This window comes from Geospiza fortis, unplaced genomic scaffold (assembly GCF_000277835.1).
Source record: "Geospiza fortis unplaced genomic scaffold, GeoFor_1.0 scaffold41, whole genome shotgun sequence".
Taxonomy (NCBI): domain Eukaryota; kingdom Metazoa; phylum Chordata; class Aves; order Passeriformes; family Thraupidae; genus Geospiza; species Geospiza fortis.
Window position 1 is genome coordinate 9241254 of NW_005054299.1, and position 14270 is coordinate 9255523.

Consider the following 14270-nt stretch of genomic DNA (forward strand, 5'->3'; position numbering starts at 1 on the left):
ACAGCACTGCCAGCCACAACTTGAGACCAATATGTGGGGAAACCATTTCGTAGGCTTGATTATGCCCATTGTGCCTGGCACTTCAATGATGCAGATACCATGACTTTGCTCTTGGTTGTCAAAAGTTTTATTTCAGAGTCCTCCCTGTTACTGTACTTGACAAATGTTGTTAATGTATAGAAAAAGCAAGTTCTGTGAAGCTTTTTGTTTATGTTAATATGCATTAAAAATACATAAAGAGGAGGCAGTTACATGGACACATTTCAGAAATAAATAGTAAAATATCCCCTTGATGTCAGTGATTAACTGTAAATGTCTAAATGAAAAGATATTCTAACTATTAACAAAATTTCTGCTTTTCCCTTTGTAGTAAACATGTCCACAAGTCAAAGAAGGAATCTAGCAAGTTCATGTTGAGGTATATTCTCAAGACAAGACACAGTGACTCATTTGCTTTTCTGGGTAAGAAAGGTATCTTTATTCTCTTGAGTGTGACAAAAAGTACTTAACCTTTTAAATTTAACTTCTGAAAAGTACAGTCTGTCAAGCCAGTATGCTGGGGGGTTGTGGGTGGAGTGTTTTGTTGGTTTTTATTTTTGTTTGTTCTTGAAGCTTTCTGGGCACATGTAGAGAACTTTCCACCCTAAGACCTTTTAGACTAGTAGTGCAAAGGAAGAGCAATAAAGAGCAATTTCAGAATAAAAGACACCACTGAATAGCATGTGATTGTTTGGATAGAAAAGTAATTCCAGTTCATTGTCACAAAAATGTGTACATTTTCTAGCCTGACTTGCCAAGGGAATGGAGTTTATATAGTATCTCATTCTTTTCTCTTCCCAAAAAAATTAAATATCTCTGACTAGGAAGAGAATAAAAACTTACAACTTGAGACAAAAGTCTAGAAGTCAACCCTATATATATTGTGTTGACAGGCTGGCAGCCAGCAAACATGTGCTCCTTCATGGTCAGCATGGGTATTCTGAGACACCACAAACAGCTATGATCATTGCAATGACATGATACATGTTGGCTGCTTCCTGCAAATTTGTATGTGGTCTGACTTTAGTAGTTCTGCTGCTCCTAGAGTTTCCCCAGCTTGATCCAGACAACTCCAGAACAAAAAAGAAGTTAAGGATTTTTTTTATTTTAATCAGGAAGGCGTGCTTTGCTCATTTGCTTACAGTCTTTATGTATACATGGAACTGTGTAGCATCTTCTATGTGTAACATTGCTCTGCAAGTGTCTGCCTCCTTAATAACCACGTGGGTGCTGTGCAGATTGCCCTTAGCTCTGTTGTAGGTAATTTGTACCAGTAACCTTCAGAGACTGGAGGCCTGATTTCCCCCTTCTCCCCAGCTCCCTCATCCACACTCAATTCTTGTGGTCTTAGTGCAGTTGGGTACTTGGCTCGCTGGGTTTGCTGTATCATCTGATGACAGTGAGAAAGAAAGCTTTTGGGTTTTGTTCCTATCCCAGTCAGGTGTTACAATTCATTCTCTTTCATGTTTCTCATGTAAGCTGTGCCTCTCTGACTCTTCTCCAGTCTCAGTGGATTCTGCTATAAAGTTGTAGACTTACAGCTATGCTCCTGTTGTAAGGACTTGTAGGCTGGATCACCAGAGCATTGCCTACTTGTTTATCATCCACTTTGTCATGAGCCCCAGTGCATTTAGTCACTGCTTCAGATTCCTGTCCAGTTATGAACAGAAAAGCAGTACAACAACTGAGGAGTGTTGCTGCAAAATAATCTGTTTCCAAAGAACAGAGCAGTTTCCATAAAGAGTTAAATTAGATAAGATGATGTATTTTAGTCTTTTAAGTTTAGCACTTCTCTCAGAACTTAATTAGATCTAATTTAGTTTGGCATTGCCTGACTTTTTTTAGTACAGAATTAGCCTGTTTCTCTCTGTCCTAGGGCAGTCCTGTAATTTTGGCAGTCTTGTTCCAATTATCAAACTCAGTTTCTAAAGATGTAGTTTCAGAATACACACTGCTAATGTTTTTATCTTTTTACAGTATCTTCATGATTCACTGTCATCGTGTTTCTGCTGTGGAGCTGCTTTCTTTTTAAGTGTTCTTACTAAAGATAGAAAAGCTCCTTGGGCTCTTTCATTCTTTTATATCTTAAGTAATAAAGCCGACCATTGGTTGCTGGGTTTTTTTCAGCTACTTCATATGGCTTATATTAATGTATCAGAGACTTTAAAATTCTAAAATTGTCTGTTGGTGATTGTCTCATCTAATAAGGATGAATGCTTTTCTCCTCCCTAAATTTCTATTTTTGTGCTAATTCTTTTAATCTTACAAAGCTATATCTTAGAATTTATGTGGTGTGCAGCTGGAGCTTTTGTTTTTACATGGTGCATCTGGACATTTGCAGTGCACTTGTTGGATTTTACTAACAGCTCTCCTAGTTTGGAGTGACTTGAACAGTTCTTATTCAAGATTTGTTTTACTGCTGCTTATTGGAAGCTTATCAGGAAGTCATACCTAACATTTGATTTAAAAATTCTTTCTTAAATGAAGGATTTTAGATTGTGTATTTCCTATTTATCAAATACAACTATGCAGACCTACCTACATGCCTACAGAAAATTGGAGGGCCTACTTGTAAATGAAATGTTTGTAATTTCCTAAACACTTTCTTTGTGGCGATTTTACTAAATACTCATTTAGAAAATATTCAGAAATATGGATATTTTTCTAAATGTTGAAATGGTGTGATGCATCTTGCTTCCCTGTAACCCTACAAAGACTAGGGCACTTATTTTAAAATGTATTGCATTCAGTTAATAATAGTCATCTTGGGTTTGTAACTTAAATGATAACTGAAGATGTATCCTCATGTTTTAAAACTATATTTTTATTTTAATATTTCTTCTCCTCTTGATTTAGATAACATAATCCATGGATAAAGTGGGAAAGATGTGGAACAATTTCAAATACAGGTGCCAGAACCTCTTTAGTCATGAGGGTGGAAGCCAAAATGAGAGTATAGTTGTGAACTCCAATAATTGCTCATCTGGTAAAGAGAAAGCCATCCAGATAACTGACTTGACTCAACAACAGCCCAGCAGCCCTTTGAGAGAAAACATTGCTTTGCAATTAGGCCTAAGTCCTTCAAAGAATTCAGCAAGGCGGAACCAAAACTGTGTCACAGAAATTCCTCAGATTGTTGAAATAAGCATTGAGAAAGAGAATGACTCATGTGTCACCACAGGAGCCAGGCTTGCTCGAAGGGACTCTTATTCTCGGCATGCTCCTTGGGGTGGGAAGAAGAAGCATTCCTGTTCTACCAAAACACAGAGCTCCTTAGATACTGAAAAAAGATTTGGTAGAACACGAAGTGGTTTGCAGAGGAGGGAGAGAAGATATGGAGTGAGCTCAGTCCATGACATGGATGCGGTATCCAGCAGGACAGTAGGCAGCCGTTCTCTGCGGCAGCGTCTCCAAGATACCGTTGGGCTGTGTTTTCCCATGAGAACTTACAGCAAGCAGTCCAAACCTCTGTTTTCTAACAAAAGAAAGATCCACCTCTCTGAACTAATGCTTGAGAAATGCCCTTTTCCTGCAGGCTCAGATCTGGCCCAGAAGTGGCATCTGATTAAACAACACACAGCACCTGTGAGCCCTCATTCAACTTTCTTTGACACATTTGATCCTTCCTTGGTTTCCACAGAAGATGAAGAAGACAGACTCAGAGAGAGACGTAGGCTTAGTATTGAAGAAGGGGTTGATCCCCCTCCCAATGCCCAAATACACACTTTTGAAGCTACAGCACAGGTAAATCCATTGTATAAACTGGGACCAAAGTTAGCCCCTGGTATGACTGAGCTGACCGGGGACAAAACCATAACACCTCCAGGGAGCTGTGACTCTGAAGAGGACACGACGACGCTTTGCCTGCAGTCGCGCCGGCAGAAGCAGCGTCAGATGTCGGGAGAGAGCCATGGCCATATCAGCAGGCAGGGGGCTTGGAAAGTGCACACTCAGATCGATTACATCCACTGCCTCGTGCCAGACTTGCTCCAGATCACAGGTAACCCGTGTTACTGGGGCGTCATGGACCGCTACGAAGCAGAAGCACTTCTGGAGGGGAAACCCGAAGGCACTTTTTTGCTCAGGGACTCTGCGCAGGAGGACTACCTCTTCTCGGTGAGCTTCCGCCGCTACAACCGCTCGCTGCACGCACGCATCGAGCAGTGGAACCACAACTTCAGCTTTGATGCCCACGACCCCTGTGTGTTCCACTCCTCCACCGTTACGGGGCTTCTGGAACACTACAAAGACCCCAGCTCTTGCATGTTCTTTGAACCCTTGCTCACTGTATCTCTGAACAGGACCTTCCCCTTTAGTCTGCAGTATATCTGCCGGGCGGTAATCTGCAGGTGCACTACGTACGATGGAATCGATGACCTTCCTCTACCCTCAATGTTGCAAGACTTTCTAAAGGAGTATCACTATAAACAAAAAGTCAGGGTGCGATGGCTGGAGCGGGAACCTATAAAAACAAAGTAAATGGAAATCAAAATAAGCTTCTGGAACGTGCTTTTTTTTTTGTGTATTACAGTTTAACTGCAGCAAGTGCACCGATGGCGTCTAGCTTTTCTGCAATACCCTATTTAAGCTGAGTGTTAGTATCCTGTCAGATGCTGCCTGCTGTTAATCAAACTAAGTTGTGATGCCTCTTGGAAACAATAAGCAGACACAATTCTGCACGTTTTTCATTAAGGCCTAATGAAAATATTTTTGCTAATTTCTAAATATTTTGTTTCCCTTTTATAGCTGTAGTAATTGGATGAAGAAACTATGAGGCATTTCCCATGGGGCATTCATTTAATGCTGTTAAAAGAAAGGCTTTATCGAAGGGGCATTTTTGCTAATATTTGAAGTATTTTTTTAAAATTCTCTTCTTGAAAACTTTCCTCAACTCAAAGTAATAATTTAGCTCACAAACAAGTTTCCAAATACTAGTGAATATTTTCTTGTAATGAAGAGCAGTTCATTAGAAGCAGTCCATTAAGAGTTAATGGTGCTTTGAGGCTAACAGATGAATCATGCTTTTCACAGTGTATGTTTCCTAATCACTAAGACTTGAATATGCCTGCTCAGTACTGTAATTCTGTTACAAACACTTGGAGATTTAAGTGGCATTGTTAGCAAAAGTAATACTGTCTCAGACAGTTAAAAATACCTTCCAGTGTGAATTGCTGCTTCTGTGGCAGGACACAGACTTAGATTATTGCTGTGAAACAGAAGGTTGTGGGTTTTTTCCAAAACAGATTTTGGTGTCCTGGCTGCTAGTAACTTACAATGGAAGGTAATAGTGACAAGAAAAAAAATTCTTAATTATTTAAAGTTGTCTGATATTTTTATGGAGAACATGACAAGTGGTTGAATTATTATAATCAGAGTACAAAATCTGACATATCTGAAGCAAATGTCAGGTTTCAAAGGTACTGGTACACTTTATTTGTAAATATCTTTCCATCTGCGCTTTTAAAAATGTTTTAAAGTAATATGCACTGATGATAGTTTCAACAGATTACTTAGAAACAAGATTCTAACTTCTGTTTGCTTATTTACTTGGAGATGGAACTTAAAAGTAGTTCTATCTTAGATATTTTGCACTAAAATCTTGTTGGAATGCCCTGACCCCTGTTTAATGTTTTGTACCAATTCTGAGTGCTCCCTAGTTTCTTTACCAGCTGCTACAGTATTTGATTCCTTCCTTCTCTACAGCAGTGACCTGTGCGAGGTAGGAAACATTTTGGCTGCAAGTACAATAAACGTTATTCTTGTATGCTACACTAACCCTTCTATTGATGTATTTTTCTGCTTGCTGTGCCTTGTTCTGGCTTTTTGTGCTAATAAAGTACAGTATGTTCAGTGTTATACTTGTATATCTGCTCTGTTTTTATATATTCACCTAACTTGTAGCAGTTAAATGAATTTTTAATAGGCTTTTCTTAGTATTTAGGATAGGTAATGCACAAGTACTGTGCAGTTGAGTATTAGTTGGTCAGCACACCTCACTCCTGGTTTTTGTTACAGCAACTTGACAGTGTACACCATTGAAAAACGTTTCTGTAGTCACTGCAAGGTAGTGGACTTGTCTGCAGGCATAGAGCATTTTACAGGTTTTTGTAATGCAAAGGATAAATGTTAAGCAAAAAGTGTTCTAAAACATTATTGATCCCCTGTAATGGTTGCTGAAGGTGTTTCAGCTTGTTGTATAGGTAACTGCTAAGATTAATATTTTGATACTCCCCACTGAGGAATGCTTATTCCTGTAAATTGGCAGTACAGCAGCGGCATTTGTTCACTTTTAGGCTATTTTGATAAATAGATGTACACACAAGCTGGCCAAATGTCCTGTTTTTACCAAAGAATACTGTCAATTTATGTTGGGGTATTTTTTTAGTTAAAAAAAAAAACTCAAGAGTGGAGAGGTGCAATTTTTGTTCTATCAAATATTTATCCCAAGCTATGATAAACCAAAGTATTTGACAACTTCATCTGAACCTAAGTAATGTATACGTTTATGTTGGTAGAGCCTAAAGCTTTTACATCAATGGTGTTGTCATTATTCCTGAACTCCCAATGCACCTGAAGAGGAGTGATTTAAATAATTTTGTAATGACTGGAACAGCACTACAGAATAGCTCGTACTGCGAGGGGTTAATCTGAAGCACCCAGAAAGCACTTTAAAACATGTGTTTATATGCTTGTGGAAAGTTTGTGATCCCGTTATGCATTCTTTGTAGTAGATTATCTTCTTTCATGTGTTAAAAGACTTCAACTGTTAAAATGGAACTTTGTTTAGAGTATGTAAATACTAAGTTTATGTAATTATGTGTACAACTGTGCTCTTGGTCTCTTAAGTTTTGAATTGTGTATGTGTCATTGGATATGCAACTCTTGGTTTAAAATCTGCTCTAAGCATAAAAAGAGGAAAAAGTCACCAGCATGAAATTGCACCTAAGTGTACCTTCACTGTGTCATTTTCACTGTTCCCTCAGTCGGATCTGAATGCCAGATGAGTTTACTTAAATTCTTGCTTTCAATATTAGTGTCATACAGTCAGCCTGCAACCAAGCTTTGTCCTGGTGCAGGGACCTGTCTTTCATTTACACTCGTTGCAGTTGCTTGTCATGAACTAGCTGTGCCATTGTCAATGTGGTCAGGAATACACATTCATCTAATTTTTAATCATGTGGTGGAATCTTTGGGAAAACAAAAAATAAAAACCCCAAACCCTTATTTCAGAAAGTTTGCTCTTGCATTTGTATAAATAATCTTTATGGAGAGATTTGTTCCCCTGAAATACACAAAAAAGGAATTACCTATTTCTTTACAACCTTTTTAAAGCTCTGCTTCACTGAAATATACAGAATAATTTGCTAGTGTGGTTATGCTAAAATGAATCACTTTTTAAATTTTGATGGACTTGAGTGTTGACTATTCCAGTTGCAGTGGATTTCTTAATGAATACATTTTCAGTTCTAAAGGCATTAAAATACTAGTAGGTGGAGAATGCAAATAGTTGATTTCTCATTTGTTTCTCATTCTGGTTTCATTTAGAAAACCTTAAACATGTCTTAAAGAGGTGCACAAACCCAGCTTTATTTGTTTTTAGTGTAACAGTAGGATTCAATGTAAAAAGGTACGCTTGTATTATTCCAATCTAATTTGGTTACATGACAGATGAGTTTTTGAGCCTCAGTCTTGTCAAGTGTTTTTTTGAGGTGATTCTCATTTCAGCAGAAAGAGCTATAGAAAGTGCTTACTCTGTAGGAGGGTTTTGTGAGGAATCTTACCAAAGGTATTTTATGTCCCTGTGGAAATGGAGAAAGGAAAATATACTATGTTATGAGTATCCAGGAAGGATCTATGAGTTTAGGATCTCTTAGCAGTTTTATCAGGTTTATGGTGTTTATCAGTTTTAAATGCATAACTCTTGAAAATACTTGTAAGGCAAGTACACTTGTCCAGATAATTTAATTGTCAGAATGGAACTTGTGAAGAAAATGCGTTGCTAATTAATGTTTTGCATTTATGTACTTTTAAATTTTATTCTCATTTGAAGACTTGCTGCTTACAAAATGATAGTCCTTAAATCAGAAGCATAGAGTTGTGAAAAGATGTCTGTTTTTCTGTAGTGTTTGACAATATGAAGTCAAGCCTTACAGATGTTACTCAAATGCTTAAGTCCGTGTTTAACTTTAAGGTTCGGCACTACTTAGAAACAAGCAAATATTCTGAATTTCTGTAGTAAAAAACCTGTTTGCTCCAGTCTCCATGTGCAAGCCAAAATATTTGCAGAATGCTTTAAAGCTGTTCTCTGCTGCAGAATTGCAAGACAGAAATTGTCATTGTCAGAAGTTGCTGAGTACCAGAGAGATATATCTGCAGGCATCATGCTTATTTTTTTTTCCAAAGTTATCTTGAAAGACAGTATTTAATGGAAAATATGAACTGAATCTTAGTTGATTCTTTTTTAAAATAGTGTTTCTCCATTTAAGACATTTAAAACTCACATTTAAAATTATGAAAGCACTTTTTGAGCCTCATTTTCTGAAAGTTTTGTTGTGAAGTGAGCATGTATGTGCCAAACCTTAGTCTGCAAGTATCTGGCACATGTATATTTATATGTTAATAAGATGCCTCCAAGCATGTTTACATTCATGGTCTTTTTTGAAGCTACTGAAGTACACCAATATGGTGACCATTAATATATTGGATTCTGTCTGTTTTCTGTCTGTGTATGGCATGCTTTGCAATTAAAAGGACTATTTTATTTGTATCTTCACCTGCACTTATATATTATGACCAGTTGATTGGTGTGTTTTTTCCTGTTGTCATCACACTTACCTTTACAGTTGTCTCTGGACTGTGACCAAAGGAGATTTTTCATACCTGTTTAAGTAGAAATCAAATCAGTTGGCTTTTAAAGTATTAATTCCTATGGAGCATGGTGTAACACTGCTAATTGCTCTTTTCCTTTTTGCAGTATTGATGTAGAGAGAGTAATTTAGCTTGACCATGAGTTGTATCTGTTGAATGTAGTTGACTTCAAATGTCTGAATTTTAAGCTTTTTTTTTAATTGAAAATGCTCCTGATGAGGACTTTGAAAAGGAAAAGGTTTGATGTTTTTATATCAAAATACCTAAAGTGAATATTTTGCAATGAGATAAGGATCTGTTGAAGATGCTTTTTAGAAGTTTTCCCCTGTCACTGTCTTAAATCAAGACTCTTTAAAAAAGAAAAAAAATCAAATCCCAAACAATCTCTTGATGACTTAAACCTTACAATCTTTTGAAAACTGAAAAGAAATCTGGTGCTTTTACTTAATTTGCTTGCATATTGCCAGACTGATTTAAGAATAGTTGTTTCAAGAAGCAAATTAAATCTGTTATTTCAATGAAGCATTGCCATTTATGATTTTATAAAATATTCCATTTACAAAAATTGTCTAACAGGATGTTAACCTGATCCTGTATTTGTTGTTATCAGGGTAACTATTATGTGTATGCTTTTCAAGCTGAGTGTTCACTTTGTAAATTTGCATTAAGGCTACAGCTGTTACCAGCGAGGTTCCCTAGGGCCAACACAATGAATTTATGAGCTGAAGCTCATGGTGCTTGACCCTTTTTTGTCTTCAGTAGGAAAAAAAGTGTGTAACTCTGTGCAATACAGCTCGTGTTACAAATTTCCATGTTAAGCACACAGCTATGCTGACAAGCAGAAACATATCTGAACTTGCTTGTCTGGAGTAAAGCAACCTCTCTGACTTCTCAGCAGGAGCTGTAACTTGGTGGCACGTTGGCAAAGAGGAAGCAGAAATAGGTTTTGCTCTTCCCTGAGCAGCTGTTAACTGAACATGGGGTGTGCTTCCTGTGTGATAGGGTATCTGAACTCCTTGAGCCCTGAGAATTTTAATAGCGTTCGGAAGATACAGAAGCACTTGGCTGCTTTGCCACTTCTTGCTTTCGTACTTGTAGTTTTGCAAAAGCTTGAAGAGATATATTTATTAAAATTGAATCTATGTAGTCACCAACTGTGTAAGCACTGCTATGTACTATCTTTACAGAGATATCAAATTCCTACACAACTATATTTAAACTGTTTTGGGAAAATGAATAATGACACTGTGGGCACAAATTAATTCAGATTGCACTATAAACTTTCTTACCAGAAGCCTTCATTCTTACAAAGAACTATGCGACCCCTACACAGAAACTGTAGCTTTGGTGGCGCGCTCTTCGGTAGGTGTCCAAAACAGCGGCATCCAGACGGTCCCTGGACCTTTTCTGACATTCCAGTTGAGGGGCCTGGCAGGCCCGCTGGGCACTCGAGGAGTTGGCTGGCAAGCACGCTGTACTGAGCGTCACCCAATGCCAGCACCTTGTGTAACTCTGCTGGTTTAGGTCTCCCCAGCTTAGATGGTTTTTAACTCACTGCAGCTTAAATGTTTCTCCACCCTGCCTAATTTGTCTTTGTTATTTGGTTGCCAAACTGTCTTGCATTTTAATAGAGTAAGAAAATAATGTGATTTATGGCTACCCAACCAGTGTATTAAGTAATATGGCTCTGTCTTAATAAACGGGGTATAAACTGCCATATTGTTTTCTTTTTATATTTGTTTGGGAGCAAAAAGTTGTGGGTTTAATGAGTTTATTTTAAGTCCATGCTGTAAATGCATAGTTTTACAAATATTTAGTTGCACATGTCAAGAACAATAAGTAATCAGTAACTCATGTTAGCTATAGTACTTTTCTGTTTCACCTAAAATACTTGAGTGAAGAGATCCACAGACTGATAGTTGTTGTTTTCAAAAGTTTTATCACTCTCTGAAATTCATCAATTAGTTTAGCGAGCTTTCACTTAAATCGCTTAGTGTTTGTCTCTCCAGCTGTGGGCTAAGGACATGTTTTTGTGACATAGATGTGTCTTCAAGAGCACAGCCAAACTCAGGAACAGATGTAGATGTCATCCTGTAAACAGAGAGCGTTTCTCCTCTGTGCCTGATGGGAGCTGCTCCCAAAGCAAATTAGTGCAAACCCTATAGCTAATTATGAAAACTGAGCAAAATGCTGCTGGTGAGCAGTTCTAGCTGGGCACAGCAACAACCATGTGACAAGCTGAAGAAGTGTTGTGGGCTGCTCTGTGGAACTATTTTGGGCTTCTTAATGTGTTAATTATATATTTTCTAGACCACTGCTCCTAAAAATACATTTAGTCTAGGCTTCATTGGAGTATTTATATCTCATCACTGGTGAACTAATAGAAAACTGAAACCCTGAAAACAAACCATGTGGTTTTGGCTGTTTTATATAGAGATTGCCCTTGTAGTTTTAGCTTCATTGGTACATGGAGAAACCTATGTGTCTTAAACTCACCTGAAATAAATCCTTAATTGATTAAGAAATGAAAGTTATGGAAATTGATTTGCCTGTTGTAGTGGTGGGTTTGAAATATTAAGCTCAAATTATGTAAAACTTATGGCAGATATCTTAATATTATATTAAGTATTTTATGTATTTAGCTAAGGAAAATACAGACACAGTAATACTTCAAAAGGGTTTCAAAACACCAGGTGTTCTGAAGTTAAAGTTCCTAAAATCAGTATCTTCTGCATCACTTTCCTAGGGAAGGGAGTTTTAGGAGTCTCTTAGAAAGCTGCTGTGTTGTGACTTGGCAGGTATCTAGAAGAGAACATGTCAGTGTATAGAATAGATGTAGGAGAGGCCCTGCAAAGAACTTGTCTGTTACACTAGCACAAGTTGTGCAGGGCAGAATCCATTCCTACAGGGGTTTTCTTGGGCTTCTAAGGGTCCAGTAAGCATTTATTTGGTTTCCTAGATTGAATGCAAGAGTTGTAGGCACAGTAGAGATTGCTGAAGTGACACTGCTGCCACTGAACACAGAGGACCTGGACAAATAAATCCATAAGGAAGGTTTGTGTTGTCACTTCACCTCTGAAGCAGCTGGTGGTGTGAGGAGCATTAGGGTGGTTTCACATCTGAGCTTCCCAACATCCGATAGCTTGGGTGTGGATGAAATAATGTTGGCATGACCTGCTTGGAAGACTGTTTTCACTTCACTTTCCCATCAGGTGTTGCGGGGTATCTGGGAAGTCAAAGTTGTAAACCTTCAGTGGGGGTTTCACAGCTTCTCCTGAAAAGTTACCAATGAATAAAAATTTCCATTTGCAGGGTTTCTGATCTTCAGAACAGCATTAGTTGTAGCTCTCATCCGTTACTTTAGTAGGAATACGTAAATTTACCTTGATTTCAAGAGTGGGACAAAGACTTCACAAGACCACAAAGAACTGCTTGGAATCAGACTGGCTGGACATGGGGCAAGTGGGATGTGTTGCTGCTCAGGTTTCCCTTCCGTGGAAGAAGAGTGATGATACTGGATTCATCTGTGAAACAGTTTGTGCTCTGGTGAGGAGCACAACGTGTGTGACGCTCTCCCTTCAGCAGGCAGTAGAGCTGAGGTAGGTGTGTGTGTCTGCACTTGAGTGGTTTTGCTCAGGGATGGCTGACGTGATGTACACAATACATGCAATGGTGTGGCACTGAGTGCCAAATGCCCTTTATGGCCTAACCCAGCCTTTGTTAAGCCATACTTTGGGTTTTCCCATGTAAAGTGGTGTTCGCTCCTTAGAAGCTCCATTATGGAGACACTGGCTTTTGCCTTCTTGCTTTTGTGATTTTATTTTTTGTGTCCAATCTGATAAGGCTGATAAACCTGCAAGCAGCGTGTGAGGAGAATTTCCTGGCATGAGCCGAGGAATTGCTGAGATTGTTATCATTCTGTACTACAGGAGCACCCTGTTTTATTTATACACCATTTGTCTTCAGTTTCATTATGTGCCAAGAAGAAAAAAGACAGACTTTCCCTTCAAGTGGTTGCTTGTATAACCATTCATACTACGGGCGTGTGGCTGCCTTGATACTTCAGCTAAATGCTTTTCTGCCCTAGCAGTGCTTGTGACGATGCTCTCCTCTCCACCCCCAGCCTGGCACACGTTGTGTGCTTATGGTTGGAGGATGCTTCCATCCTTGTTCTTCTAAATCCTTGTTCTTCTAAATGTCCATTGGAGCCTGAGCTATCCAGCTTTTCTTTTAAACTGCAGGTTTGCTTTCCTGACTTTGCGGGCATGGCTTTGCATGAAGGCTGTGGCTTAAACTGTTCCAGATGTGGTGGAGTCAATGCTGACCATCAGATGAGTGCTGCCAGTGTTTATGCTGTTCAGGAAAAAGGCACTGGGAAACATTCTGTGAGTAGGGTTTTAACTCAAGTGTTTGCAAGAAACAGCAACAGCTTCGGCTTTTTTTTTTCCCCTAAATGATTTTAGCTTCATCTTGATTCCATACTTAAAGGAGTCTTAATCTATGTGCTGGATCACCTCAACTATATGCGTGTTTGTTTGTTTGTTTGTTTGTTTTGTTATATTGGAGGGTAAAGGAAAAGTGCTTGTAAACAGTTCCAGCACAAACTTCGAAAGAGCTATTTCCAAGACTGGTATCTGTGTCACTTTAAGACCTCCTTAAATTCTCAGGTGTCTGGTATCTCTGGCTGGAATTTAAGACTGGCACGGGCTCCAGAGATACAGTTTCCCAGAGAGGTCGAGCACCGCCCTGAAGCACTACTTGGCTGCAGCCCTTGGTGCATGCCTTGGAAGTCACTTTCCAGCAGGTCATCACTTGCTGCATGCACTATGTGCTCACACACACTGGTGCCCTCCAGAGCTTGCCCCGAGTCGGGCTTTCTGGCAGTTTTAACTTCTTCACAAAGCTTCCATTTCTAATCCTTATATTCCTCCCAGGACCAATGCCACCTCATGAAGCAGCCTAGGATGGTCTGAGGCTCTGAACTGGCTCAATCTTCCTTGGCTTCCTATTGTAGGTGGCAAGAGAGGGGGTTAGGCACAAGAGTTGATCCCCATTTCAGCCTGGGCAGAGAATGGATCTAGTGGCCAACCTTGCTTTCCATGCCCTGTGGTTAGAGAGCTTTTACTACCCTCCTTTAGCCAGAAGTTTTGGGGTGACAGGAGAGAATCTGACTTGGCTCCTGCCTGAGTAAGCCTACAGACCAAATCCTTCCATCCTAATAGGTCAGTTCTGGCATTATGTGCAAGGTAAGAGATTGTGCCCATCTGCCCTGGTTAATGGGACAGGGCTGTCCTCGAAGCTGCTTTCAGTTTTGTGTAAGGAGAATTTCTGCAGTAAAATTGCCCTCCTCATGTTCTTTCAAA

The 14270-nt window shown here is 39.1% G+C and overlaps 1 protein-coding gene across 1 annotated transcript; it reads left to right on the plus strand.

Moving 5' to 3' along the window:
• The first annotated feature begins 369 nt into the window (after positions 1–369).
• SOCS5 (suppressor of cytokine signaling 5) lies at positions 370–10622 on the plus strand. Its single transcript, XM_005416197.3, has 2 exons — positions 370–462; positions 2896–10622. The coding sequence occupies exon 2, from the start codon at positions 2908–2910 to the stop codon at positions 4516–4518; it is 1611 nt and encodes a 536-aa protein (XP_005416254.1). The 5' UTR covers positions 370–462; positions 2896–2907; the 3' UTR covers positions 4519–10622.
• The last annotated feature ends 3648 nt before the right edge of the window (positions 10623–14270 follow it).

What these genes read in the sequence shown, in the direction of transcription:
- SOCS5 (XM_005416197.3), top strand. Translation starts at nt 2,908, where the DNA reads ATGGATAAAGTGGGAAAGATGTGGAACAATTTCAAATACAGGTGCCAG.